General features: G+C 65.0%; 4 protein-coding genes across 6 annotated transcripts; 2 read left to right on the plus strand and 2 right to left on the minus strand.

Moving 5' to 3' along the window:
* Positions 1-647: 647 nt before the first annotated feature.
* Positions 648-3,413, plus strand: GPSM3 (G protein signaling modulator 3). The gene is made up of 5 exons (XM_067560247.1): positions 648-747; positions 1,308-1,499; positions 1,686-1,869; positions 2,234-2,424; positions 2,658-3,413. Exons 1-5 carry the CDS (start codon positions 661-663, stop codon positions 2,802-2,804), a joined length of 801 nt encoding a protein of 266 aa, XP_067416348.1. The 5' UTR covers positions 648-660; the 3' UTR covers positions 2,805-3,413.
* A 3,117-nt stretch (positions 3,414-6,530) lies between these two features.
* On the minus strand, positions 6,531-15,851 carry ATF6B (activating transcription factor 6 beta). Of its 3 annotated transcripts, XM_067560226.1 has the most exons (17): positions 15,667-15,851; positions 14,700-14,809; positions 12,904-12,977; positions 12,638-12,719; positions 12,285-12,376; positions 12,067-12,208; positions 11,713-11,889; positions 11,231-11,421; positions 10,921-11,106; positions 9,636-9,727; positions 9,389-9,550; positions 9,207-9,314; positions 8,774-8,861; positions 8,500-8,570; positions 8,241-8,352; positions 8,047-8,131; positions 6,531-7,446 (listed from the first exon to the last, which is right to left on the minus strand). In XM_067560226.1, the coding sequence occupies exons 3-17, from the start codon at positions 12,904-12,906 to the stop codon at positions 7,208-7,210; spliced, it is 1,830 nt and encodes a 609-aa protein (XP_067416327.1). In that variant the 5' UTR covers positions 12,907-12,977; positions 14,700-14,809; positions 15,667-15,851; the 3' UTR covers positions 6,531-7,207. The 3 variants fall into 3 exon arrangements, with proteins under 3 accessions (XP_067416327.1, XP_067416326.1, XP_067416328.1); XM_067560225.1 differs by lacking the exons at positions 14,700-14,809; positions 15,667-15,851 and adding an exon at positions 13,647-13,815; XM_067560227.1 differs by lacking the exons at positions 11,713-11,889; positions 14,700-14,809; positions 15,667-15,851 and adding an exon at positions 13,647-13,815.
* Positions 15,852-16,751: 900 nt separating this feature from the next.
* On the plus strand, positions 16,752-18,205 carry FKBPL (FKBP prolyl isomerase like). Its single transcript, XM_067560248.1, has one exon. The coding sequence runs from the start codon at positions 16,840-16,842 to the stop codon at positions 17,731-17,733; it is 894 nt and encodes a 297-aa protein (XP_067416349.1). The 5' UTR covers positions 16,752-16,839; the 3' UTR covers positions 17,734-18,205.
* A 686-nt stretch (positions 18,206-18,891) lies between these two features.
* Positions 18,892-26,329, minus strand: PRRT1 (proline rich transmembrane protein 1). Its single transcript, XM_067560249.1, has 4 exons — positions 26,191-26,329; positions 20,719-21,143; positions 20,317-20,493; positions 18,892-20,087 (listed from the first exon to the last, which is right to left on the minus strand). Exons 1-4 carry the CDS (start codon positions 26,207-26,209, stop codon positions 19,911-19,913), a joined length of 798 nt encoding a protein of 265 aa, XP_067416350.1. The 5' UTR covers positions 26,210-26,329; the 3' UTR covers positions 18,892-19,910.
* Positions 26,330-27,489: the final 1,160 nt, after the last annotated feature.

Raw genomic sequence — 27,489 nt, forward strand, 5'->3', positions numbered from 1 at the left:
GGGGCGGGGCCTGTAACCCGACCCCTCAATGGGCCTGGGAAGGGCTCTCGGAAGGACGGGAGAAGGGGGGCGGGGCAGATACAGGGTGGGGGAGGGGCGGGACGGTGGGGGAGGGGCAGAGAAGAGGTGGAGATAGGGGGGCTGCTCCCTGGCTGTTGCTGACCTGGCTGGGGGGTCCCTGCTACAGGGGAGAAGCGGGGGGGTGGCCTGAGCTGTGGGGCTGCCCCCCAGTTCACCCCAACACCCCCCCCCGTCCCGGCTCCATGGGGCTGGTACCCGGGGATCCCCGGGGCTGGTACCCGGGGATCCCCGGAGGGCCAGGATCGGACCCTGCGGGAAGGGGGGGCCCTTCCAGGCGCAGGCCGAGCCGTTCTCCCCTCGTACGGATGGAGACGGGGGCGTGCGGCCTTCGCTGGGGGGGGTGGGACCCAGGAGTCCGGGGCCTCAGCCGCCCCCTGCACCGCTGCAACCACTAGGCCCCACTCCCCTTCCCGGGCCGGTGCCCCTCACTCCCGGCCCGGAGGCCTGGAGCGACCCCTGCCGCCCGCGCTGGCTGTCGCTGGGGGGGGGGAAGTGGGTTGTGGGGGGGGGATTGTGCAAAGCAGAAACCGCGTCAATTCGGGCGCAACATCCTGTGAGGCGGGGGGCGGGCGCCAGCCAATGGGGCGCCAGCAGGAAGCGCCGCGGTGGGGCAGCGAGGGCCCCCGGCGGGGCGCGGCGGGGCAGAGGGGCCAGCAGGGAGCCGCGGTGAGGGGGCAGCTGGGGGGCGGCGGTGGGGGGCTGGGTGTCGCCTGGGGTGGTGGGGTGGGGCAGGTGGGAACAGGTGGGTTTGGCTGGGGGAGGGGCAATGGGGATCGGGGTGGGGGAGGGGTGTGGGGGTCACAGGGGGACAGGGAGGGGTGGGGGCTGCCTTGTCGGCTTCCAGCCGCCCCGGTCTCCCCTTTAACCCCCACTGAGGCCCCCCTTGGCCTTCCCCTCCCCCCGGTCCCCCCATTTCCTGTCCCCGCTCAGGCAGCAGCAGGGCCGGCCGTGGGGTGTGGGGCGCCCATGAGGAAACGCCCCCTTTACTCTGCCCCCCAGACCTCAGGGACGCCCCTCCCCTGATGCCAGCCAGAGTGGGGGGTGAGGAGGTGGTGACCGACCCCAGAGACACCCCGGGGGGGGGGGGGCTGGAGAGAGATGAGGCCTGCCCCAGCCAAGGGGACACCCACCCCCGTGGCACAGACCCCCCCACACCGCTGTGGGGGCTGCGGGTCGGGCACCCCGATGTCTCCACCCCCCACATCTCTGCCCCCTTCCTGCTCCAGGCCATGGCTAGTTTGGAGACCGAGGAGGAGGCTGGGGCATCCTTTGGGGGCTCATGCCCCACGACAGACCCCCCGGAACCCCTGCCCCCCGGCGCTGCATGGAGGGACCCCGAGGACAGCCCGGCGAGAAGGGGACGGAGCAGCAGTGAGCCCCCCAGCCTGGATGGATCCGATCCTCCCAGCCCGACGGAGGTGAGGAAGGGAACCCAGGAGTCCTGAACCCCAGTCCCTGCCTTAACCACTAGGCCCCCCTCCCCTCCCCCAAGCTGGGCAGAGAACCCAGGTGTCCTGACCCCTGCCCCCTGCCCTAACCACTAGGCCCCCCCATTCCCCAAGCTGGACAGAGAACCCAGGCATCCTGACCCCTCTCTGCCCCAGGCCGACCCCCTGGACCCCTTCGACCGGGAGCGTCTCTTCGACCTGCTCTTCCGCTCCCAGAGCCGGCGGCTGAACGAGCAGCGCTGCGCCCTGCCCCGCCTGCGGGGGGCGCCCTGCCGCCACCCCGCCCGGCCCTGGCACTCGCTGCCCGCCACCCCCACGGGCAGCCCGCCGGAGGCACAAGGTAAGGGATGCACCCCCCCACCTGCCCCTCCCCCCCTCCCCATGGCCCCCACCCCCCATCCCTCCCCCCATGCCCCCCTGCCTGCCCCCCTCCCCTCCCCCTGCACCCTTCAGCTCCCCCCACCCCCCTCCATCCCTCTGCCAGCTGGGAGGGTGCGGGGGGGGGGCACTGTACAGCCGGGGGGGCACAGCCGGGGGGTGTGGGAAAGGGGGGGTCATTGTCTGGGGTGGGGAGCACAGCTGGGGGGTCGCTGTCTGGGGGGGCACAGCCGGGGGGGTGCGGGAAAGGGGGTGTCGCTGTCCAGGGCGGGGGCACAGCCGGGGGGGTCACTCTCCCACCACGTCTGACCCCCCCGGCCCCCCAGGGTTGTTCTGCTCACTCACCTCACTGCAGGCCGAGCAGTTCTTCCAGCTGGTGGCCACGGCCCAGGCCCGGCGCCTGGACGACCAACGGGCCGACTTCGGGGGGGACCCCGTGGCTGAGGAGGGGGGCCAGGGCCCCCCCGAACCCTCCGACCAGGGGGAGGAGCTGTACAGCACCATCCTCACCCACCAGGTAAGGGGCAGCCCCCAAGACCCCCCCAGAAACCTCATCCCCCCTTGAGCCTCCCCAACCTCCTGGAGCCCCCACCCCCGAGACCCCCCACCCCTGAAAACCCCCCCAGAGCCCTGCCCCAGAGCCCCCGTCCCCCACACAGCACCCCCATGATCCCTGCCAGCCCCCCACCAAACCCCTGCACCCCAATGCCCCCCTCCCCTGCAGACACTAACCCCCCCGCCCCTCCCCAGAGCCAGCGGCTGGAGGAGCAGCGCAGCGACCCCCCCATCCCGCTGGGGGCCCAGGAGCTCTTCGACCTGCTGCTGCGGGTGCAGGGGGGGCGCATGGAGGAGCAGCGCTCGGACCCCCCCCCTGCACTGCTGCCCCACCGCTGTTGAAACCCCCCCATGATGGGCAGAGGAATGGGGGGGGGCCGAGACCAGGCCCAGCTTGCTGCAGGAATGGGGGAGCTCGGTGCACCCCCCCGCCTCCCCACAGATGGCTGAGACCAGGCCCAGCTCGCTGGAGGAATGCCCCCCCCCGGGCTGACACCTGGGTGCTGAGAACAGACACAGCTCACTGCAAAAATGGGGAACCCTCCCGCGCCCCAGGACACCCCAATGGAAGCCGATGGCAGAGAATGGACCCAACTCGCTGCAGGGACGGGGGCCCTGGAGAGCTCAGCTGAGAACAGGGGGTTCGGTGCATGGATATGGGACCCCCAGTCACAGCCCCACCCCCCCAGCAACGAGCGAGACCAGACCGAGGTCGCTGCAGGATTGGGGGACCCCCTGTGCTGGGGCATCCTGGCTGAGAACAGATGCAACTCATGACCCCTCTGGGGGGCTGGACTGGGGGAAGGACCAAAGCTGGTCCCCCCCCGCCTGCGCCCCACGGAGCCGCCCCAGGCGGGGGATGGGGCCAGAGACTCCGGGTTTTTGAGGATAATTCCAGATGTTTGTGAAAAAGTAAAAACTGCTGCGGCAAAGGGGGGTGACGGCCTGTGACTGGAGGGGGGGCAGGAGTGGGGGGCACCGCTTCTGGGAGGGGAGGGGGCTGGGTGGTCAGAGCGGGGAGGGTGGGAGCCAGGAAGGGTCAGTGTCACCCTGTGCCTCAGTTTCCCACTCGGGCCATCCCAGATGTTTTATCCCAGCCAGAGACAGAGGCATCAAATCTGGTTATTCTCCCAGCGGCGGGGGGGGGTGAGGGGGGTGTTTGGGGGATATAAAAATAGGGGGGAAGAACAGGTGGGGGAGCAGGGGAGGAGGGGGGGGTGTTACATTCCATAGCCCCGCCTCTTTCTGTTCCATGACATCATCACAAGGGCCCATGTGGGACAACAGAGGCGCCTGTTTGTGACATCACTTCCTTCCCATCATCATTTTTCCACTGGGTGATGTCACGTCCTGTCTGAGATCAGACCCCGCCCGCCCACCGGTTGTCAGCCTCTCGGGTGACATCATTTCCTGTCCATGCCCCCGGTTTGCACGTTGTGACATCACCATCTACCGTGTGACATCATTGCTGGACTGCAACATCAGCATCCTGTGTGACATCCACGTGTGACATCACTTCCCATCTCTGACATCATCCACCAGCACAGGAAACGCTGACAGCGCTCACTCCGCCCACCCTGTGATGTCACTGCCCCCCGTGGACACGCCCCCCCGTCTGCCCCCTAGGGGGCCAGTCAGGGCTCCGCTGACATTGGCCCCAAAGGTGCTGTGTCAGAGCGGGGGTGGGCCTGCCCTTTCCGCACCTGCCACAAGGAGGGACTTCCAGTGGGTGGAATTTCCTCCCTTCACCAGGCCCCTGTGGGTGGGACTTCCTGTTTTCCCAGTTCCTGGGGGCGGAACGTCCTGGCCGGGCTGTACTGGCTGCATGGCTGCAGGTAGGGTGGACCCCACCTTGCCCCTTACCTGGCCCCCTGGCATCCATGTCGCGTCCCTCAGGGTCTTCGGCCGGGGGTGGGGGTCAGCAGGATGCATTGTGGGACAGGCGTCCCGGCGCTCAGCTGCATGGGTGTCCGTTCCAGGCAGTCCTGGCCTGGCCGGGGGGGGGGGAGGGGACGGGGGGACTGAAGGACCCTAAAAGAGTCCCCCAGGTGTGATCATCTCCCCTCAACCAGTCCCCGTCTTTGGGGGTTCCCCTAGGAGATGCCCCCCCATATCTCAGCCCCCTGAACTGCTAGAGCCGGATCCCTGCGTATGCACCCCCACTAGCCCCACTTCCCTACCAGAGCCAGGAAAAGAACCCAGGAGTCCTGGCTCCCAGCCCCCCCCCCCCCACTCTAACCACTAGACCCCACTGCCCTCCCAGTTAGAACCCAGGCATCCGGGCTCCTACCCAGGCACCTGCACATGCACAAGAGGGGCACCTGGGGAGAGAGAACCCAGGAGTCCAGGGAGGGAGGGTGCTAGGCCCCCCATTCCCCCTGCCCCCCACCCTGCAAGCCAGCCCCTCCTCCTGTGGTCCCCCCCCACTCATGGCTCCCATCACGGTGTCCCAGGCAGGGGCCCCCCCTTCACGCAGGGATCCCGGGCACAGGTCAGACCTGGGTGGGGGGTGGACAGACAGACGGGGGCTCAGGGACCCCCCATCTCTCTATCCCGCCCCTCCCCGCCTGTCCCTCGCACGGCGGCCCTTGGCCTGGGCTAGTCCCCCAGGCGACAGAGCCCTTATCCCGGGATAATCCCCCTCGTGTGGGAGCGGCTCCATCCCCGGCACGGGCCCTTCTCCCGGGATAAAGGAGCCGTATCCTGGGTTAGCCCCTCCCCTGCAGCGTCAGGACAGGCACCGGCTGCATGGAGCCCATCTGTGATTCAGAGCGAGCTGGGCTGAACAGAGCCTGTGTAAACGGCCGTGCGAACCATGTACTTCACCGAGTACCTCCGGCCTGGCATTACCCGGCCCTGCTGGGTGTCCTGGTTTAACAGAACCGGACAAGCGAAGCGCAGCCCCGTGGCATGGCCAGAGTCCCCTCCTCTTCCCCCCCACACTGACCCCAGGACGTCACCTGCTCCTTGGGCGCAGGGCTGGCCGCGAGCAGGCATGGGGGTTTCACAGCGGGCCGCTCAGGGAAACGGGACTTTGGGCCACGTTTACACCACGGCTGCAGGTGGCTCTTCGCAGCCGTTTCCCTTCCTCCTCGTGGAAGCAGCCCGTGGCTTGGCCGCCCGCGCGCACCAGGCCCCTTCGTGCCGGGATAACGGCCCCACGCGCGGGATCGTCCCAGCAGAGCCCCAACGGGAGAGCGCTGCCCCGCCCCCGGCAGCCACCCCCCGTCATTTCCCCTTCGCCGGCGAGATGCCGTCTCCCCGCGGCCTGCGACGCCAGCACCCACGTGGCACCGCCTCGAATCAGGCCCCTGGCGGCAGCGGGGGCTGGGGGCCAGGACAACCCAGCTGGCACAGGGGACGCAGCTGGAAATGCCCTGGGAGGGGGGAGGAGGTGAAGAGCTGCTGATGCCAGCGGCCGAGGTCAGCCCCAGCAGAGGCCCCCTGGGCTCAGCCACTGGCCAAGTCATGCCTCTGTGCCTCAGTTTCCCCATCTGGACAAAGGGGTAGAATGAGCCCAACCTGCGTAATAAAGCACTTGGCGCTCTGCATCGGTATGTCTACAGAGTGTGACATCATACTCCCCCTTGCCCACATGGGGAAACTGAGGCATGGGGCAGGGACGGGACTCACGGTCACCTAGCAGAATGGTGGCTGAACGAGGAAGAGGACCCAGGAGTCCTGGGAGCCAGGCCCCCCACGCTCTAACCCAGCAGAGCCTGCCCGGAGCTGGCAGAGAACCCAGGCGTTCTGATACCCTGGCCAGTTCCCCCCCATTGCCGCCCCCCCACCCGGGACCCTTCATGTGTTGGCACGGGTTACAGCCCAGCCCGTTAATTACCTGTCACTTGGGGCACCCCTCCCCCGTCATTAGCCCCCCGTTAACGATCTGCCAGCAATTATCCCCCCTCCCCAAACGCTGCCTTTTCATTCTGTATGAATCAAATCCCGTATCAGCCTGGGCATAACCCCCGCCCCTCCCCACCTGCCCCCACAACCCGCAGCCCCCCCCCCACAGCCCCCCGCGTGCCGGGCCCTGCCCCAGCCCCCCGACAGGAGGCCGGACAATCACCGTCACCTCTCGCTTTTATTGATCCATATAAAAACAGACCCCGGGATGCAGCCCCCCAGGTCCCTCATCACAGCCCCCCCAGTCTATAAATATCCACAGGGGAGACAGTGCAGTCGGGGGGCTGGCTGGGGGGGACAGGTTCCCCCCATAGGAATGGGGGCAGTTCAGAGTAGCATGGGGGAGTCCCCCCAAGGAAGTGGGGGTCCAAGTGCTGTCCCCAGTCCATCCAGACCAGGGGACGGGGCTCCCTTGGGGCGGGGCTAAGTGCTGCCTCATGGGGGAGGGGCTGAAACTAAGGGGGCGGAGCTAGTTCTCGACCCCAGGGAAGGGCCGTGCCGGAGGGGGTGGGGCTAGGTTCATAGGGGAGGGGGGCTCTCGGTGAGGGGGTGGGGCTATTGCTCCTCAGGTAGGAGGAGCTACACAAGGAACGGGAATGAGCTCCTCACCACCAGGGGGGGGGGTAGCACCGATGTGGGAGGGGCTGACCCCAACAGGGGCGGGGCTAACCACATGTGGGCGTGGCCACTGCCAAAGTGGCATACAGAGGACATGGCTAGCCTCGTATGGGCGTGGCTCCCACCAAGGGGGCGTGGCTAGCCCAGATGGGTGTGGCTCCCCACTGAGGGGGCTTGGTTAGCCTCGTGTGGGCGTGGCTCCTGCTGTGGGGGCATGGCTAGCCCTCTCCCTGCTCCCCGAGGTAGAGCGTGCGGGGTCGGCGGAGGGAGGGCAGGGAGCGCGGGGGGCGCAGGGGGCCCCGGGCCGGGGGCCCCTGGGTGCGGTTGTCGGGTGCCTCGTGGCGGCGCAGGGAGGGCGGGACCGTCGAGCTCTTGATGTGGATCACGCGGGTGTCCATGACCTCGCAGTCGATCTGCATCATCACCTCGTAGCCCCGCGACGCGTTGTACAAGCTCTCTGCGGAGAGAGGGGCACAGCCGGCGTGGGGAGGCAGCTGGCTCGGGGGGGGGCTGAGCGTACTGGGACCCTGTGCGGCTTGGAGATGCGGCTGAGTCTGGGGTGGGGGCTGCTTATACAGGGACCCCTTGCCCTGGCTGGACACGTGGCTGGGTCTGGGGCGTGTGGGCCGGTTTTACGGGAACCCCTTGTCCATCGTGGAGACGAGGGTGGGTCTGGGGTGGGGCCCGGGGGGGCTGGTTATACCGGGACCCCCTGCCCTGGTTGGAGATGCGGCTGGGTCTGGGGTGGGACACGAGGGGGCTGGTTATACCGGGACCCCTTGCCCTGGTTGGAGATGCGGCTGAGTCTGGGGTGGAGCATGGGGTGGGGCGTGGGGGCTGCTTATACAGGGACCCCTTGCCCTGGCTGGGTCTGGGGCGCGTGGGCCGGTTTTACGGGAACCCCTTGTCCATCGTGGAGACGCGGGTGGGTCTGGGGTGGGGCACGGGGGGGCTGGCTATACCGGGACCCCTTGCCCTGGCTGGAGATGCAGCTGGGTTTGGGGTGGGGCACGGTTGGTTATACGGGGCCCCCCACCGCAGGAAGCCGGGACCGTACCATTCAGCGCCATGGCCGGCATGAGCAGCGACATCTTGGGCCGGGAGGTTTTGTTGTGGCTGATGGCTGGGAGCAGCAGGTGATCCTGGGCCCAGGAGACAGACAGACAGAGACCAGAATGAGAGACAGACAGGCAGGGAGCGCCCCTGCTGGCCCGCCCTCCCCCGTGGCTCAGCCCCAGCTCGCGCGCTCACCCTGCGGAAGGAGACCACGTAGAAGGTGTCCTCACGGCGGTCGATGGCGTCCATGAAGTCGTGCTCCGTGCGGTCGGGGCGCTGGTAGACCTGCAGCTGGCTCAGCGAGTCCCTGCAACCAGGCGCACGTCAGGGGCGCGGGCCCTGGGGGGGGGGGGGCGGGGAAAGGGACACAAGGCCCGTCCCCTCTGGGGTGCCGGCCCCGATCCTACCCCAGGGTGGGGGCCCGGCTGCCTGGGGGGAATCTGGGGCTCCTTACCTCTCCGGGCGTTCGGGGGGGCTGGCTGGGACCAACCGCGACGGGCTGGGTGCCTTCCTCTGGGGCGACCCCTGTAACCGAGATGGGGAGAACGTCAGTGGGGGGGGGTCGGGGAAACCCCCGCCCCCCCCCCCCCCAGAGGATTCTGGGTAACGCCCTGGTGCCCAGGCTGTTCCCAGCCCCACCCCTCCCTGCAGTCCAGGCCTGGCCTGGGTTACGCCCCTCCCCCCAGGGGGCGGGTCCGCCCTGGCTTGCCCCACCCCTCCAGCCTCACCTGATTGGCCCGTGGCTTGCGGGAGTGCAGGGGTTTCCTGCGGTTGATCTGGTGCCGACGCACCCAGCCGCTGAGTTCGTCCGCCAGCCTGGGGGGCCGAGAGGGAGGGTTAAATTGGGGTGCAAGAGCGGCGCCCAGGGGGATTTTGGGATACGATACCCACGATCCCTCGCGGCCAGGGCTCTGGCTGTGCAGGGGCAGGCAGGCGGGCGGGGGGTGGGGGGAGCGGCGGAGGAACTGGGGAATGCACGCCTGGGACGAAAGGGGCCGCTCCCTGCGGAACTGTGGGATACGCTACCCACGATGCTGCCGCAGTTACCCACAGTCCCTTGCAAAAGGGACCCCTGCCCCTTGGCGGCCCCCCAGGGGATTCTGAGATACGGTCCCCCAATCCCTCCAGATTCCAGGGACCCATTCCCAGGGGGGGACCCACCGAAGCGACTCGGTGCGGTTGAACTGGCGGCAGTCGGACGCCAGGAACAGCTTGTCCAGGTCCCGCAGCATTAGGTCCTTCATGCCGGAGAGGGCAGCCGTGAGGTTCCTAGAAGCAGACAGCATCGTCAGCGGGGCGGGGGGCGGGGGGGGGGGCAGAGGAGGGGGCCCTTGTGCCCTTACCTGAACCTGGTTTTGCCCCCACTGGCCGGGGTCAGCTCCTCCCGCTGGGGCGCCTGCTCCTCCTCCGCCGGCTGCTCCGCCACGCCCAGCAGGTGCCGGCGGCTCGGCCCGGCCCCCCTCTCCCGGCCTGGCGGGGCTGGCTCTACGGGCTTCTCACTGATGCTGCGGCGGGAGGGAGGGGTCAGACAGGCCTGGCCACTCCCAGGGGATTCTGGGACGTTTTACCCACAATCCACCAGGACCTCACCTGACGGGCCCGAAGCTGAAGGCGATGAAGAGCAGCACGACCATGACACAAACGATCTTCCGGTTCCCAGGGCCGAGCTTCAGCTCCCTTTTCTGGGGGGAAGGAGGGTGAGAAGGGGTGTCGGAATGGTACATTCCCGGCTGAACCACTCCCTTCCCTCCAAATATAATGGTACATCCCAACCTATCCCACCAACTTCCTCTCCCCCAAAGATATCATAATAGTACATCCCAAGTAGAGCACCCCCCTAACTAAATACTCCTTATAGTATGGTCCGTTAACTGTCTTCCTCCCCATCATAATGGTACATCTCAGCCAGCTTCTCCCTGCCCCATAGCCACAATGGTATGTCCCAGTGACTCCCCTGCCTCAAATTACAATCATAAAGGGACATTTTACCAGAGATAGATTCCCCCACACACACACTATAATGGAACCTCCCAGCAGGAATCAGAATTTCCTCCCCCCATCTCTAACATAATGGAACACCCCACCCAAGACCTGCACCCCTCTCCCCCGTTCATAATGGAATATGGAATTGGAGACACAAAACTCCCTTTTAAAAGGCATATAATGGTACACCCCAAAAGCCTCTAAATCCCCCTCCCCCCAGGGATCATAATTGAGTCTCCCATTAGACAACGCAGCCCCCCCCTCCAAGGATCACAATGGAACATCTCAGCAGAAAGCATCTACCATTTCGACCCCAGATCTGGGGGGGGCGGGGGGAGGACAGGATTTGGGATGTACCATTATGAACTCTACACAGGGAAAGAGGGGAAACAGCACCTTGCTGGGATGTACCATTATGTTTCCTGCAAGGGGAGAGGGCGGCTTCCTACTAAGACATTCCACTCTAACTCGGGGGGGACGCACCCCCCCCCCCAAAATCACTTCATGGAATGTACCATCATGATCACTAAATGGGGGACAACTTCTACCATTATGACATGAGAGCACCTTGGTTCTGAGACATACCATTATGATCCCTGCATGGGGGGGGGAGGAAAGATGATTTCTGGGATGTACCATTATGCTACCTATAGGGATCAGACATTTTCTGCCCAGTTATACCATTATGTGTCACATGTGGAGGGAATGCTTGCTGCTGGAATGTACCATTGTGGAACTTACAGGGAAGACACTAGATATTAGACTGTACCATGACCCAAAAACAGGCAGGGGATTACTACTGGCATATACCATTGTGAGCCCCATAGTAGGGGGAATGAAGACCCGGGCAGCGCTGCTCTCCCCTCCCTGGCACGCCCGCCACCCTGCTCACCTCGCCCAGGACACAGTCCAGCCGTCGCCGCAGCAGGGCGTTCTCCCGCTGCAGCCGCTCGTTCTCAGCCAGCGCCTCCCGTAAGCGGCACTCCAGCCCCTGCAGGTACTCCTTCTTCTTCCGGCGCGACTGGCAGGCTGACTCCCGGTTCTTGATCATCCGCTGCTGACGCTTCAGCACCTTCATCTAGGGGGAGGGACAGTCAGAAAAGAGGGGGGCTGCTGCTCTGGGTTGAGGGGCACCAGCAGAGCTGGGGTGGGGGGAGCCCAGGGATGAGACAGCCAGGGGCTGTGGGTTGGGAGTTACTCACGTCAATCTCTGGGTTGCAAGGTCCGAGCTGGCTCGGGGCTGGGACGATGGTTTTGGCCTCAGGTTTGGGGGCGGTGGGTGGGGGCCTGGACGGGGGCCCCTCTGTCCCCCGGGGCTGCACCTTGAGGAGCCCCGACAGCGGGAGGTGCAGGAGGTCGCTCTGGGCGATGACGACAGGTGGGGCTGGGACTGCTGCGGAGAGGAAATGTTAGTGTCCAACGCATGCACCAGCTCCGTGTCCCAGCCCCCACCCCGAGTCAGCCCGCTGCCCGCCCCCTATCCTAGCCCCCACCCTGACTCAGCCAGCCCCCCGCCCCGTGTCCCAGCCCCACCCCAAGTCAGCCAGCTCCCACCCCGTGTCCCAGCCCCCACTCCGAGTCAGCCAGCCCCCGCCCAGTATCCCAGCTCCCGCCTTGTGTCCCAGCCCCCTGCTCCATGCCCAGCGCCCCTGCAGGGAAAGGCCCCGTGCCCCATTCCTGGTACCTATCCCGGCTGGCTTGAGGGGCTGGGGCTGGGCTCCGGGCACCGGCTGCAGCAGGATGGTTGGGCTGTGGGTGGCCGTGGGCTGCACAGGGACGGCGGCCACCACCACTGGCTTTGGCTGGATGGGCGGCTTCCGGCTCAGGACGGACTCAGCCTTGACAGGAGTCACGGGCTTCCCTGTGAGAGAGTGATGGACTTGCCCAGCGTCCTCTGCTGGCCGGGAGTCACTGGTCCCCCACCGCAGCCAGCCCCCCACCCTAAAGTGCCCCATGCTGGCCAGACCGGGGCTGGGGCTGGAGTCATCGGGAGCCCTCCCCACCAGGTAGCCCCGCCCCGCCCCCCAGCGCTGGTTACCTTGCGCTGCCTGTGTCTCCGGCGCCGGCACCAGGCTGATCTGTACGGTGCTGATCGGGGGGGCCAGGACATCCCCAAACATGCAGGGCGGGGTCGGGGGGTGCTCGGCCTTCACTCCCATCACGTCATCTGGGCTTGCAGCCTGGGGGGGAGCACAGAGCTGAGTGCAGGGGCTGAGAGCTCGGGGCCATCTCCCAGGCCATGGGGGAGGCACGTACCTGTCCCGGGGAGTCAGAGCTCATGGAGAGGACGGAGGAGTCCGAGCAGTGGGAGGAAGCGGGAGACACGGGCTCGGACTTCACCTGGAGGTCTGCACAGGGGACGGAAGGGGGTTAGAAAATAGTCCCTCACAGATATCCCTCCGCCCCCTATGGCCATCCCGCCCTGGGCAGCCCCATGGCACAGATATCCCTGCCCCCCCCACAGTCATTCCCCCCACCCCACGGGGAAGCCCCACAGTACAGATATCTCTGCCCATCACCCCAAGTGGAAGCCCCCTCACACCCACACAGATCTCCCTCCGCCCCTCTCTTGCCATCTGTCCCAAGCGCTGGGGGGCAGGTGGGCTCACCTGGGAAGAGGCTGGTTGGCATCTGGTCCCAGGGCGGCTCAGGGGGGCTGGTGTCCATGCCCAGGTCAAAGCCATCGTCAAACTGCAGGGGGAAGTGGGGAGATCGGGGGGGGAGGAGTGGGGGTCAGCAGTGTAACTCCTCCAGGGGGTCCAGCCTGGCGGCCCCGCCAGGTACAGAGAGACCCCCTCTGAGGGGGAGATGAGGCCATGCTGCCCGGGGGGTGAGAAGTGGGGGGCCGAAGGAGCAGGGCAGGGGAAGGGCTCACCATAGCATCGGGCTCCAGGCAGGAGAAGAGGGCTGGCTCGTCCCCATCGTCCAGGCAGCTGTAGAGAGCCGCGTCTGGGGGGGCGGGAGGCGAACGGGGAGCTGTCAGTCCCCCTCCTGCAGCCCCACCCCCTCAGCCCTCCATCCCCTCCCACTCATCCCAGCCCCACCCCCTCAGCCCCCCAGCCCCTCCCACTCATCCCAGCCCCACCCCCTCAGCCCCCAGCCCCTCCCACTCATCCCAGCTCCACCCCCTCAGCCCCCCAGCCCCTCCCACTCATCCCAGCTCCACCCCCTCAGCCCCCTAGCCCCTCCCACTCATCCCAACTCAGCCCCCTAGCCCCTCCCACTCATCCCAGCCCCCCAGCGCCTCCCCCATCCCAGCTCCACCCCCTCAGCCCCCCAGCCCCTCCCACTCATCCCAGCTCCACCCCCTCAGCCCCCAGCCCCTCCCACTCATCCCAGCTCCACCCCCTCAGCCCCCTAGCCCCTCCCACTCATCCCAGCTCCACCCCCTCAGCCCCCTAGCCCCTCCCACTCATCCCAACTCAGCCCCCTAGCCCCTCCCACTCATCCCAGCTCCACCCCCTCAGCCCCCAGCCCCTCCCACTCATCCCAGCTCCAGCCCCTAGCGCCCCAGCCCCGCCCACTCATCCCAGCTCCTCCCCCTCAGCCCCCCAGCCCCACCCCCTCACAGACCCCCGCCCTCCGGCCCACCGCGCCCCCCACTCAGGCCCCGCCCACCCCAGTCCTCGCTGCTCAGCAGGTTGTCGGCCAGGAAGCGGCCGGAATCGCGGAGTAGCAGCAGCTCCGGGGCCAGCGCCGCCATCTTCCCCAGGCCCCGCCCCCTCTCGCTGCCATGACAACCGCCACACCCAATCGCAGCGCTGAGTCAGCAGCAACAGCCAATGACCGCGCGGCGGAAGCGGTGCCCGGGAGATATCAGCCAATGGGAAAGCGCCTTCCGCCTCCGCAGCTCGGGTATGGGCGTGGCTGAGGCAGCATGGCCAGGGCGGCGCACGCGCAGAACGGGGACACTAGGGCGAAGCGTTTCAGAGCGCCTGCTTACAGAGCGATAGCCTCTAACTGCGCATGCGCGAGAAGGAGCAGCTTTGATGCGCATGCGCGACACAGGGGGCGGTGCAGCAGCTCCTGCGACAGGCTGCAAAGGGCGCATGCGCTAAGCGGCAATGCGCATGCGTGATTTTAACAAAAAGCCTGGCTCGCCCGGCCGTCTGTAGTGCGCGTGCGCCTGGGCGCAGTGCCTTCTGGGACATGCCGTTCCAGACCCTGACGCCCTTAAATGGCCAGTAGCAGCTGATGCCCCAGAGCGGCTCCCACCGGGACTCCCCCCACCAGCCTCGTTCCCACCCGCACAGGACGCCAGCCATTGGCCAGAGCTCCTGGGTGAGGTCACAGCTTGCTGTGATGTCATCAACACGCCACATGCTGACATCATCACTCTCCATGTGACATCACCCTGTGCCCACATGTCACGAGGTCGTGTGACATCAGCACATCCCCCATGTCCCCTCCCCTGAGCCAACCCAGCCCCCACCCTTGGACCGGATCAGGGCAGGTGCCCCCCAGAGGGGACAGGCCCCTCCCCCATTCCCTGCCCCTCCCCCTGCAGCTGCACCCCCCACACTAACCCTCCCACGTTCCTTTGCACGACAGCCTCCCAGCCCCCGCCTGACTGTGAAGGCCTTGGGGGTTCAGCGAGGGGTCGGGGGCTCGGGTCCCTCCTCGTCCTGGGAGTGGCCAGGTGACCTGTCATTCACCCCTCGCTGACCCCACCTCCAGCCTCGGGAGGGGGCCCCCCCTGCAATGTCACCAGGGGGGGCGGCCTCCCGGGAGACAGAGTCCAGTGGCGCCAACGCTGGTCGGGGCGACATTGCTGGGGTCCCCTGCGGAGGGAAGAAAGGGGGTGTCTTGGGAGTTAACAGGCACCTCCAAAACCCACTGCACTCCCCTGCTGTCTCTCCTCGTGGGGCCCCCCAACACTGTCCCCAGCAGTCTCCCACTGGGCTGCGCCCCCCAATATATACTTGGGGGCAGAAACCAGCGCCGGCGGGAAGGTTGGGGTACAGAGCAGTGAGACGTGCATGGTGCAGGAGTCCCCCCACGTAGCCGCTGGGGGGGGGCACCTCGACCCTGCAGTGAGTCTGTGGGACATTTCCCAAGGAAGTGGGAGGATGGGTGCCTGGCACTGGGGACCCCAACATTTCCACACACCCCACACGTGGTGTGACTCCCAGTGACTCCATCCCAGCATGCACCCTGGTTATGGCCCCCCAAGTTGGAGGGGTGGGTCTTTGGGGGGCAGGGCAGGGAGTCTGGGGTGCACCATGTAGGGACATGAGGGGCTATCTCAGGGGTGCTGTATAAAGGGGTGCATTATAGGTGAACTTGGGGAGGATAAGGGAGTACTGACAAGTTATACAGGGGCAGTATGTGGGGGGCAGAATTAGGGGTTAACCTGGGAGGATGGGGGAATTTGGGGTGCTGAATAAAGGGGGGATTTGATTGGGGAACTCAGGGACCATTTGGGGGCATAAACTGGGGACCCCAAGAGCTGGGGGGGCACAGAAATAAGCTCATGGGGCAGAAGAGGGGGATTTAGGGGTGCAGAATTTGTGGGCAGACAAGGAAGTTTTAGGGTGCACTTCACAGGGGTGAGGGCACCCCACCGGGACCCAGCTGGCTTTAAGGATCCCTGAGGAGGGTGGGGGGTCCCTTCAGCAAAGAAAGGGGGTGCACTTACCTAGGGTCCTGCACCACCTGCACCCCACTATCCCTGCAACGGGGGGCCCAGGCGCCCCAGGGGCGTCCCCACGGACAGACGAGGCGATTTTCCGCATCCCATAGCAGCAGGCTGCCGGGAGAGAGCCAGGGGTGATCGGGGGGGCCACGCACCCCTTCATCATCCGCCCCGCCCAGTCAGACCGGACTGCACACACCCCTCAGCTAGGCGCTGGCGCTGGCGGGATTTAAATAAACTTGGAAGGGGCGGGGCGGAGGGAGCAGAGGATCCTGGGAAATGTAGTCTTCAACACTAACCCCCCGGGGGGGGTTCCCCGTTAGCCCCCACCCCCTCATCCCTGGACGCCGGGGTTCATGCCCCTCCCCCTCTCTGAATTAGGGGTACAACCCCTCCCAAAGCCCCTCTTCCCCGGACGCCGGGGTTCACACCCTGCCCCTCCCCCTGAACGAGGGGCAGTCTCCCCGCCTGTACCCCACCGTGCCCTGCCCCCCCGCCGTCCCAGCCCCCCACATCTTCTGCCCCAACTTCCTCTGCCCCCCAATCCTGGGCTGCCCCACCCCCCCAGCTCTCCCCAGCCCCCCCCGCGGGGGGGTTTGGGGGAAGCCCCCCAGATCATCGGCTGCTTTTTAACGAGCTGATGCAGCAGGGACCCCCCGGCCTCCCTCTTTGTTGGGGGGCGCGGGGGGGGCTGGGCCTTGTTCCGCCCCTCCCCCAGGCTGGACCCGGCAAATCAGCGGGGCGGGGCCAGCCCTAGGAAGTGATGCAAGGAAGGGGGGGCAGCGGGGGACGGGCGATCAAGACCCGAGCACGGCTGGATTCCCCCCCCCGCCGGTGAGAGGGGCCGGGGGTAGCTGGGGGGAGGGGCGGGCCCAGGACGCCAGGGTTCTTTGGGGAGGTGTGGACTGGGTTAATGGGGGGCGGGGCTGCCTGGTTCTTGCCGGGGGAGGGGCTGGGAGCCAGGACACCTGGGTTCTCTGGGGTTGGGGGTTGGGAGCCAGGACACCTGGGTTCTCTGGGGTTGGGAGCCAGGACGCCTGGGTTCTTTTTAACCCTACCCACCCACCCACCCTCTGCTTCACAGGACCTGCCTGCCACTGAAGCCCTAGCCCCGCCTGGCTGCATTTGGGGGGGGCCGTGCCAGAGGCTCCTGCCCCCCCGATTGGCCGAAGGCAGATGGAGGCAGCAGAAGCGGCCAATGGGCCGAGCGCGGCCAGGGGAGGTGCTGAGTCCCCGGGCGTGGGGCGAGAAGAGGACCAGAGGGAGAACTTTGCCCCGCCCTCCTCTGGCGGGGGCCTCCCCTGGATGTCCCCGGACGGTGCCTTCACCAAGCGGGTCCGGCAGCCGGGCGTGGGGCTGGACAAGCCGACGCCGGGGGCCCAGTGCCGGGTCCTTCTGGAGGCGCCGCCGGGGGCGCCCCTGGGCTACCCCACCAACCGCTGGGCGCAGCTGGAGCTGGGCGAGGGGGACGGCGCCTGGGACGGGCTGGTGGACGCCTGCCTGGAGACCATGGTGCCCGGGGAGCAGGCGGAGCTGTGGGCGCCGGGGGGCCCCGTCCTGGGCCTGAGCCTGGCCTCCTTCGCCCCGGCGCCGGAGCCCTGGCAGCTGTGTCCGGCCGAGAAGTGGGCGCTGGCCCGGCAGCACAAGGAACGTGGCACCGAAAAATACCGAGCCGGGGAGCCGGGGGCGGCCGCCCGGCGCTACGCCCGGGCCCTGCGCCTGGCCATCGCCGCCGGCCCGGCCCCGCCAGACGCCGAGCACGCCCGCCTGCGGGCCGACTTGCACGCCAACCTGGCCGCCTGCCAGCTGCGGCTCGGCCAGCCCACCCACGCCGCCCGCAACTGCACCAAGGCCCTGGCGCTCTGGCCCGGCCACGCCAAAGCCGGCTACCGCCGCGGCCTGGCCCGCGCCACCATGAACGACCTGGAGGGGGCGGCTGAGGACTTCCGGGGGCTGCTGGCGGCCGAGCCGGGCAACGCGGCGGCCCGGCGGGAGCTGGAGAGGGTGGGGCGGCGGGCGCGGGAACGGGACGCCCGCCTGGCGCAAGCCTTGACCAAGCTCTTCTCCTGAGCCTCGCCTCGGCGGGTGGGGTGGGGCAGGGCGGGGCGGGGCACGGGGGCCCGGATCCGGCTCCAGGGCGGGCACCAGCTGGCTCAGGGGGGCAGGGAAGGTTCGTCAGTGGCGGTAATAAAACGAGTTCGCTGAACTTCAGAGCAAGGTTGTGCCGTCGAAAGGAGAAAATCCTGCGGTCGGAAGCAGGTCCCAGCTCAGGCCGTGCCAAGGGGCCGCGGGCAGCCACCTGTGCTGATTGGCTGGTGGACGTATGGGGCGCAGAGGGCAAAGGTCAAGGCCCAGCCGAGAAGGTGGCGGCGCGTGTGGGGGTCGGAGGTCAGTGGGGCAGCCCCCTGGGATCAGAGGCCAAACGTGGGTGGCCCCCAGGGAAGATGGTGTCTGTTGGGTCAAAGGTCACCGGACGTGGGCGGGCCCAGGGGCTGGACTGAGTCAAAGGGCAGATGCCAATCACCTCTGGGGTCGAAGGTCACAGGCGTTGGCCAGTCCCACGGCCCGCACCCAGGGTCTCCCGCGTGGGCACATTTTGGAGGCCGTGGGCACCGTTCCCATGGCTGGGTTGGAGGGGGGTGGCCGTGTGCAGGGCGCTGTGCACGGCCGCCGGCTGCTGCTGCATTGCCTGGGGGTGGGGAGGATAACGGGGGGTCGGGCAGGGGGTCCCCTCTGAGGGGCTCGGACTTGGGGAGTTGCCGCAGGAGGCAGGGGTGCTGCAGGACCTCGGTCCCATAGCCCCATAAGCGGGCCCCACCCCACCCCTGGAGGCAGCCCTACAATCCATCATGTGCCCCTCAGGGAGCTGCCCCCATGCCTGGGACAGCCGGGAACCATGGAGTGCTCCTCACTCCCGACCTGCAGTCCCTGCTCCCCCCAACCCTGCCCCCCCAGCTCTGCCACTGCCCCTCACTCCTGACCCACAGCCCCTGCTAGCCCAGCCCTGCCCCCCCAACTCTGCTGGTGCCCCTCACTCCCAACCTGCAACCCCCCAGCCCAGTCCTCCCCGCCTAGCCCTGCACCAGGGACTCCCTTCTGCCACCTGTGGCGAGTGTAACCCCATTGCCCACCACCAGCCAGGCGCCCCCAGGGCTGGATTGGGGCTGGCCCCATGTCCCCCACCCCGGTTCCCCTGCTGCCCGGCCAGGCCCAGGAACCAGCCGCGTCTCTGTACCAAGACAGTTTTATTGACCCAGGTCACTTGCAAACAGAAACATCAGCACGTCCTGGAGAGAGGAACTGGGGGGCTGGGGGCGCACGGGCAGGGGGGCCATCACAGGGGCCAGGGCCATTTAGAGGGGCTACAATGGGCCATGCAACATTGTGCTCCCCCACATATACACACCCAGCTCTGCTGGTGCCCCTCACTCCCGACTTGCAGCCCGGCCCATCTGGGGTCACTGCAGGAGATGGCTTGGTTTTTGGGGGGCTGTCCCTGCTGGCAGAGGTTTCGGGTGGGGTGATTTAGGAGGACCCCGACAGTGACTCGGGCAGGGGGGTGACGTGTCAGCGTCACGCTGTAGAAAGGGGGTTTATTTCATTTCTGTTCACAGCCGGGGGGGTCCTTAATATATTGGGGTTTGCGCCCCCCCATCTGCAGCAAAACGTTCATGTGGGAGGGGCAGTGGGGAAAGGCTGAGACTGAAGAAAGAGGGCGGAGCCTGTGCTGAAGAAGGCGGAGCCAATTGGGGAGAAGGTCAGGGTGTGGGTGAGCAATCAAGGCATGAAGATATTGGGGGGCTGAGTGGTCAGCTGGGGAAAGGGGCGAGACCAAGCCTCAGGAATACCTATAAAGCAAGCAAGGAGTACGGCCTGAGGCAATGGGGCGTGGCCTGATCATGTGGGGGCGGAGTCAGACCCAGGGTTGCGGGTGGAGGAAATATGGTGGTTGCAAAGGATCATGGGTAGCATTCGGGGAGCACGGGGGAGGGGAGCCAAAGGGGCAGGGTCTGAGGCTGGAGGGGGGAGCTTGTTCCCTGGAGCCAGAGGCAGAAGGTTGCTGAGGGAAAATTACGGTTGCAAAGGATTATGGGTGCTGCTCAGTTGCCGAGGGGGGTGGAGCCAAAGCTGCCAGTGGGGACAAGGGGCAATGGTTGCAAAGGATGATGGGAATGTTGCTGGTGGGCGAGGGGTGGCTGAGGGGGCGGAGTCAGAAGCGCACCGGCGAGGGATGCAGGCGGGCGTCGCTAGGGGTCCCAGTCGTTGTCGTGGTGCTGCGCGGCGATGATGATGACGACGGTGAGGATGGTGCACAGCACCATGGCGGCGATGCCCACGGCCAGGCTGATGAAGGAGAAGTTCCGGGCCTCGCGGGAGGCGATCTCGGCCGACACGATGTCTCCCCTCGCCACGGCCGTCCGCACCTGAGGGGCACATGGCGTCGGGGCGGGGCACCACATCCCCCCGTGCTGCCCTCTGCCCCCCAATGGCCCCGCGCCCCGACCATGGCCCCCTTAGCTCCCCACACCGCCCCAAACCAGCCCCCACACTGCGCCCTGTACCCCCAACTCCCCCCGCTTCTCCTCCACCCCACATCGCCCCAGCCCCGGCATCCCCCTTGCGCCCCCCAAACCTCCCAGGGACCCCGCTGACCTGCACGGCCTTGATGATGGCGATGATGCCTGTGGGCCAGAAGCAACAGATGGTGGTGAGCACCGCGATGGGCAGGTAGTCGTGGGGCGGCCGGCGTGGCTCCAGGATGGCGATTCCTGGGGGCATCTGGGGAGGTGAGACCCCCGGGGGTGGGGGAGCGTTGGTGGGAGGGTACGGCTGGGGGGAGAGAGAGAGTTAGATGGGGAATCTCCAGCTGGGGGGAAGCCACACCCACTCTTGGGAAGCCCCAACCCCCAGCAGTAGGATAAGGCCCCCCCCCAGCAGCAGGGAATAATCCCCATCCCAGGGAAGCCCCGCCCCCCAGCAGTAGGAGGAGCCCCGCCCCCCAGCTGCAAGGGAAAGCCCCGCCCCCCAGCCGCAGGCAGGGGACCCCCCACTCACCGTGCCTACGGGGTACACCGGGACATAGGCCGTGCAGGGCTGCAGCTGCACAGGGTAGCCAGGGTGCATGTAGCCCCCGATGGGCAAGGTGCCCATGGGTGGGTGCGTCTGGACCATGTACCCCTGGGGGGTGCCGTTGAACTGGGTCTCCTGCATGTAGGGGTCGGGGGGCAGGCGCGGCAGGGTGGCTGAGTGGTGGTGGGGGGGCCGGGGCAGGGTGGCTGAGGTGGGGGGCGGCCGGGGCAGGGTTGCCGCCCCCCCGAGGCGGGGCAGGGTGGCGGTGCCTGAGTGGGGGGGCAGGTGCGGGGGATCATTGTATCCAGGGATGAGGGGGGCATTGCCGGGGGCAGCGGGCGGGGGAGGGGGTGGCTGCAATGGGGCGTTGTAGGGAGGGGGGGAGGTGTGAGGGCCAGAGTCCGGTAAGCCTGGGAAAGAAAGGGGGGAGGGTTAGAGACACTCTGTATATACGCACAGACAGCACCCCATATATGCAGTGCCCCCATATACACAGACAGTGCCCCTATAGATGCACACACTGTGCCCCCATATACACACAGACAGTGCCCCTATATACGCACACACTGCGCCCCTATATACGCACACACTGCGCCCCATATACGCCCGCCCCCTCTAGCCACACACAGAGCGCTCCCTGGTGAGGGGAGCTCTGGGGGGCCCGGCCCAGTGGGGCAGGGGAGTGGGGCGAGTGCTCCCCGGAGGTTCTCGCTCTCCCCCGAGCACTGATCCGGCTCCACTCTAGTTTTTAGGTCACCTTCCTGGCTCACTGGGGCTATTTATAGAGCAAGAGACACAGCGCCCGGGGGAAGGAAACAGAGTGATGGAGAGAAACGCAGGATGTAGGGGGGAGCGGGACGGACGGACGGATGGGTGGATGGACGGATGACCCCCCCAGACACAAACACAAAGCTCCGCCAGTGCCCCTCCATCCTGACCTCCCCACTGAATGGCCGCGGGGGCATTTGGCTGGCGCTGGGCAGGGAGACCCGCCCGCCCCCCAGGGTCCCGAGCCGCAGCTCGACCGCCTCCACCGCGCATGAGGCATCTCTGGATCAGTCCCTGGCAGAGAAGGCCAGAGACGGGGACTTGGCTGGGGGTGCAGCGGGCCCGCAGCTCCCCCCAGGGCAGGGATGAACCTCTCCGTACACACCGCTCCGTAATGGGCAGGGCAAAAAGCTGCCGTCGCAGTGACCCGTGCCTGAGGCCTCACGCTGTCTGGACAGACACATCCAGGACTCGCTGGGCACTGCAGGGCAGGGCTTTTCTCCCTGCGGTTTGCGGCCCCCTGGGTCCCACGGCCTACGTCCAAGATTCCCAAGGCGCCCGGGCCACCCTTCGAAATGTCTTAGGGGTCCACAAATGAAAAACAGTTGAAAGCCACCGTGGCAGATGACAATCTCCTAACACAAAAAGTGTTGCAGCCAAAACAGGGGTATTGTGTACGGACCCTGTCTCGACAGACACAGGGCCAGTTTCTCAAAGCTGAAAGCGGTGATGAGCCAAATCAACTGGAAGGGAGAATTTCATCAGAATAATGTGAATGATAATTAGGAATCATTTGCCAGATGCCCAAACAGCCACAGCTGAGAAAGGGGGCCGCACTGGTTAAAAAGCCAACTCGGCTTAGAGGGGAAGTGCAGGAAGTTATAAAAAGAAAACAGAACAAATGGAAAAGAGGAGAAGTTGATAGTAATGAATATGAATCAGAAACTAGGAACTGTAGAAAACTGATAAAGGAAGCAAAAGGACACAAGGCAAAGTATGACTGCAGAATTAAGGGCAATAGGGGGTATTTAAAAACATATTAGCAATAAAAAGAATCCTGATAATGCTATTTGCCCGTTACCAGATGGAAATGGTAGAATTATCAATAATAATACAGAAAAGGCAGAAGGGTTTCAATAAATATTTCTCTGTTGGGAAAAAAAGCCAGATGAAATTGTCGTATTAAATGATGATGATGATGATGATGAAGAATCATTTTCCGTTCCACTGTCATCTCAGGACGAAGTTAAACAGCAGCTACTCAAGTTAGACACTTTTAAATCAGTAGGTCTAGATAACTTTCTTCCAAGCAATTAAAAAGAGCCGGCTCAGGAGATCGCTGGACCATCAATGTTGATTTTCATATGCTTTGGAACCACCAGGGACGTTCCAGAAGGCTTGAAGAAAGCTAACGCTGTGCCAATATTGGAAAGGGGTAAACGGAACAACCTGAGGAATTATAGATCTGTCAGTTGACACTGATCCAGGCAAGATAATGAAGTGTCTGATTCCGGGACTTGATTAATAAAGAATTAAACTAGCATAATATATGTAGTGGCAATGACATTGGGGTCATGGGAAATAGATCTTGTCAAACTAACTTGATATCTCTTTGCCCATGAGATGACAAGTTTGGTTGATAAAAGTAATAATCTTGGCAGGATTCGATTTCTGTCGGTAAATGGTGATTTCACCACACCCCCCCAAACTGCTGAAAAGATATTTCCATTGATGATCAAATTTGCAGACAGACAAAGTAAGAAAAAAATGCAGCTTGAGAACTTGTACTAGAGTTTGACTGACGCATATTTACTTTGGGGATTCTGACGTGATGTTGACAATGTGTGTTTTAATGGTTATAAAGGTTTAACTTTTTAAATCTAAACGTTTACTCTCATTGAATAATTATTGTCTGCCCCCCACGTATGCCCCTGATAATTATATGCAACTGTGAAAATGTACATCGATAAACATCACAAAATTCTTAAAATCCCATAATTCTGCGCAAATGTGACTATTTAAATTGATAAACATATTTTAAACATTAAATAAATCAACATTGATATTATCAAAAAATGAAACTCTTAATTCTGCCAAGCCCAGTCAACGCCTTGATGTCAAATACGTGGCTTTCCATAAGGCGGTTGACTTGGTACCACACGACATTTTACAAAACCAGAAGGGCACAAAATCAACATGGATAACAAAGTGGCCGACCATTCCCTGGGGAAGACAAAGTGAAAACAGGGAAAGCCTGTGGGTGTGACAGCGCCTCGCCGGAAGTACCACAACATCTTGGGAAGAAACACCAGCACGGGCCATCCATCACCAGGTTGCTCATCCTGCAGGATCGCCGAGACGTGGCAGAAAGCTAAGGCAAGGACACCAGCCTTCAGCAGCCAGGCCTCATCCAGCATCACTCCTGAGTTGTGGCTACCAGCTCCCTCGGAGAATCACGCCCATGGCAAGACTCCTTTGGAGTGATGATCGGGCAGATTTCTGACCCAAACGAAGCACCTGTGCCCAAGCACTGGCACTTGCCACATGAACTGAGAGGATTTCAGGAAAAGAAGCAAACTGGGGCTGTCTTTTTCTGACGTGACAGCAGCCGGTGACATCAGCTGGTGCACTGGTCTGCTGCCACGATGCCAGGAGTTCCTCCTCGATGGGCTGTTGTGGCAGCTGAGTTGATGCTCCCAGGTAGATGTTTCCAGGTGGCTCTGAGCCACTGACAAAGCACCCGGAGAGTCCAGAAAACCAGGCTCGGTGCCGGCACCACCCAGTCACCTGCCAGACACCATCTGATGACATCTGCTTGGCCGCAAGGACCGTGGCCGCCGAAAGGTTGAAAGAACCTGGAGTCACCGGTGACCGTTGCAAGAAATGCAAATGAGACTGAAGCCACGTGCCTCAAAAATCATCTATACCCTGCTCAGAGCCAACCCGAGCTTCGCTTCTTTTCGAGTGGTGAGCAGTTGGCACACAAACCCAGGCCAGCGTACCTGGCGCTCACGCGTCCCTGCACCCGTGCACAAATGCCAGCTCACTAAAGCAGCTCAGAAGACCACAAGCAGAAGCTGGCTGCGGAACGCACGCAGGGATCCCTCGGTGCCAGGGTGCAGCCGCCGCATGGACTGGGGCTCGCCCTCTGCTCTTCGGGCAGCGGATACCGCAGGCCAGTTTGGTGAAACTCTTTGCACGCCAGACTAACGGGCGCACCGCTCAATGAGCCCCCGGGAATTATCACGGGTGCCTCTGGAGCCAGCGTAACACGTTCAGGGTGACGTGGTTCACGGGGCCGAGACCAACCAGGCCATCGGGTGCTGGGGACGGACGCCACTCTTCACGCTGGGCTCCCTGGGGACTTCCCTGCCGAACACTGTGGCCTCAGAGGCCACTGATGGGCTCGAGCCCATTTTGCATTCCCCCCCCCGCCCAAACTTGGCCTTGCCTCACGTCATTGATAGCTAGTTGGGCACTGGCTACGTGCCAGGCCTCAAAACGTCAGCGTAAACAAGGACTTCTCATCGAGCTGCTGCGTTTCCACCGGGGCCCGGCAGAAATCGGTTCCTGGCCTCCGCAAACGCATGCTTGTATCGGCGACAGAAGGAAACATAAAATGGTCACTAATCAAAGTCGCAGGTGACACAAAAACCAGGGGAGCGGGCAGTAATGCAGAGGACAGGTCATGGACGCAGAGCAGCCTGGATCGCAGGGTAAAGAGCCGCGCGCAAACAACCTGCCTTTATACAGCTACGGGTAAACGTGTCCACCGAGGGGCCAGGCGTGTCGGCCGCACGTACAGGCTGGCCTGGGAAGCTGGGCTCTGAAGCACATCGGCGCTGGCGGAGAACGGGCGGAAGAGTGCAGCGCTGGGGCTGAAAGGCTAACGCCGTCCTGGGAGGCAACAACGGGCGTCTCGAGTACGTGCAGAGAGGGGCTTTCCCCTCTGGATTTGGCCCCTGTGCAACCTGGGCTGGTTCCGGCGCCCATAATTCAGGGAGGTGCCAGCTGGAGAAGGGCTCCGATCACGCTTCGCACAGAGCCGGGGAACGGGGCCATGAGCCCTGGCTGGCGGCACTGACTGGGAGAGCAAATCTTCCCCGACAGATCCCAGCCCGGGGACGATTCCCCGAGGGTCGTGGGGAGGCTCCAGCCCAGCTGTGGTTAAATCGCCCTGGGCCGGGGAGCCGTGGGGGGCCAGGGAGCCACAGGGGGCCGGGGAGCTGCTCTCTGGCCTGGGCACAGGGGCCCTGCTGGCCTCAGGTCGATGAATGTATGAACCTCCACCATCCCCCCACCCCGCTCACCCCCCACCTGTTCTCCCATTCTGCCCCCCCATACCTCCGCCCCCATCCCGTCACTGCTCACCCCGCACCTGTTCTCCCATCATCCCCTGCTCCACTCCGCCCTCTACCGCCCCCATTCCCCATCCCCAGGCCCACTCGACCCCCATCTCCGCTTCACTCCCACACACACACCCCATCTCCATCCCTGCCCCCACACCTGCCCCCATTCCCCGTTCTCCCCCACCCCATCCCCACTCCCACATTTCCCTCACTGCCCCCCACCTGTCCCCCATCCCCACACAGCCACCCCCTTTCCCTATCACTGCCCCCCACCTGCCCCCCACCCCCACACAGCCACCCCCTTTCCCTATCTCTGCTCCCCGCACCTGCCCCCCCTCACCTGTTTTCTCACTGCTCATGGTGCGGGGATGGATCTGCTCCGGCTCTGTTCCTGCGAAGCAGCCAGGCTGGGGGGGGGAGGAATCTAGCAGCAGCAGCTGTAGCGTCACCGCCTCCCCCCGCCCAAACCGAGCTGGTACCCGGATCCCCCCCCCCCCCCGCCAACCAGCGCCGGGGCTGCGGAGAGAGGGAACAAAACAGGCAAAGGGGGAGGAGTGAACAGAGCCTCCCCCCGCACGCCGCCCACATGGCCCTGCGGTGCCCCTCGCTCCCGACCCACAGCCCCCTGCCAGCCCAGCCCTGGACCCCCAGCTCCGTGGGTGCCCCTCACTCCTGACCCACAGCCCCCTGCCAGCCCGGCCCTGGGCCCCCAGCTCCGTGGGTGCCCCTCACTCCTGACCCGCAGCCCCCTGCCAGCCCGGCCCTGGACCCCCAACTCTGCCAGTGCCTCTCACTCCCAACCCACAGCCCCCTGCCAGCCCGGCCCTGGACCCCCAACTCTGCCAGTGCCCCTCACTCCCGACCCACAGCCCCCTGCCAGCCCGGCCCTGGACCCCCAGCTCCATCAGTGCCCCTCGCTCCCGACCCGCAGCCCCCTGCCAGCCCGGCCCTGGACCCCCAACTCTGCCAGGGCCCCTCACTCCCGACCCACAGCCCCCTGCCAGCCCGGCCCTGGACCCCCAACTCTGCCAGTGCCCCTCACTCCCGACCCACAGCCCCCTGCCAGCCCGGCCCTGGACCCCCAACTCTGCCAGTGCCCCTCACTCCCGACCCACAGCCCCCTGCCAGACCAGCCCTGGACCCCCCAGCTCCATGGGTGCCCCTCACTCCTGACCCGCAGCCCCCTGCCAGCCCGGCCCTGGACCCCCAACTCTGCCAGGGCCCCTCACTCCTGACCCGCAGCCCCCTGCCAGGCCAGCCCTGGGCCCCCCAGCTCTGTGGGTGCCCCTCACTCCCGACCCACAGCCCCCTGCCAGCTCGGCCCTGCCTTCACAGCTGCAGGTGAGGAACTGAGCCTCACAAACCTCGTGACACTGGTGGGCTCCCCAGGCAGTCGGGGCTGACCCCATGTCTCCAGGGCAGCGCTGGGGGGCTGTGCTGCAGGGAATGGGGAGGAAGTGGGGGGCAGGGCCCCCGCAGGACTAACACCAGCCCAAATCCTAAACCTGCCCCAGAAAGAGCAATAAACCAGCCCCGTCACTCCCCAGTGACCCTACAATAACAAACCAGGTCGAGCACGGCCCGTTACTGCCCGGTGACCCTACAATAACAAAGCCAGGTAACCCGGGTCACAGCCCAC

This window comes from Emydura macquarii, unplaced genomic scaffold (genome assembly GCF_026122565.2).
Source record: "Emydura macquarii macquarii isolate MOO-44397 ecotype Brisbane River unplaced genomic scaffold, CSIRO-AGI_Emac_v2 contig_2249, whole genome shotgun sequence".
In the NCBI taxonomy this organism is placed as follows: domain Eukaryota; kingdom Metazoa; phylum Chordata; order Testudines; family Chelidae; genus Emydura; species Emydura macquarii.

What these genes read in the sequence shown, in the direction of transcription:
- GPSM3 (XM_067560247.1), top strand. Translation starts at nt 661, where the DNA reads ATGGGGCGCCAGCAGGAAGCGCCGCGGTGGGGCAGCGAGGGCCCCCGG. An exon ending in GGGGCCAGCAGGGAGCCGCG is followed by an intron (nt 748 to 1,307) that starts GTGAGGGGGCAG and finishes TTCCTGCTCCAG; the next exon opens with GCCATGGCTAGTTTGGAGAC. An exon ending in CAGCCCGCCGGAGGCACAAG is followed by an intron (nt 1,870 to 2,233) that starts GTAAGGGATGCA and finishes CCGGCCCCCCAG; the next exon opens with GGTTGTTCTGCTCACTCACC.
- ATF6B (XM_067560225.1), bottom strand. Translation starts at nt 13,731, where the DNA reads ATGGCGGCGCTGGCCCCGGAGCTGCTGCTACTCCGCGATTCCGGCCGC. An exon ending in GCCAACCAGCCTCTTCCCAG is followed by an intron (nt 12,377 to 12,637) that starts GTGAGCCCACCT and finishes TCCCCTGTGCAG; the next exon opens with ACCTCCAGGTGAAGTCCGAG. An exon ending in GCCGGCCATGGCGCTGAATG is followed by an intron (nt 7,447 to 8,046) that starts GTACGGTCCCGG and finishes CTCTCTCCGCAG; the next exon opens with AGAGCTTGTACAACGCGTCG.
- FKBPL (XM_067560248.1), top strand. Translation starts at nt 16,840, where the DNA reads ATGGAGGCAGCAGAAGCGGCCAATGGGCCGAGCGCGGCCAGGGGAGGT.
- PRRT1 (XM_067560249.1), bottom strand. An exon ending in CGGTGTACCCCGTAGGCACG is followed by an intron (nt 20,494 to 20,718) that starts GTGAGTGGGGGG and finishes CTCTCCCCCCAG; the next exon opens with CCGTACCCTCCCACCAACGC. An exon ending in CCATCATCAAGGCCGTGCAG is followed by an intron (nt 20,088 to 20,316) that starts GTCAGCGGGGTC and finishes TGTGCCCCTCAG; the next exon opens with GTGCGGACGGCCGTGGCGAG.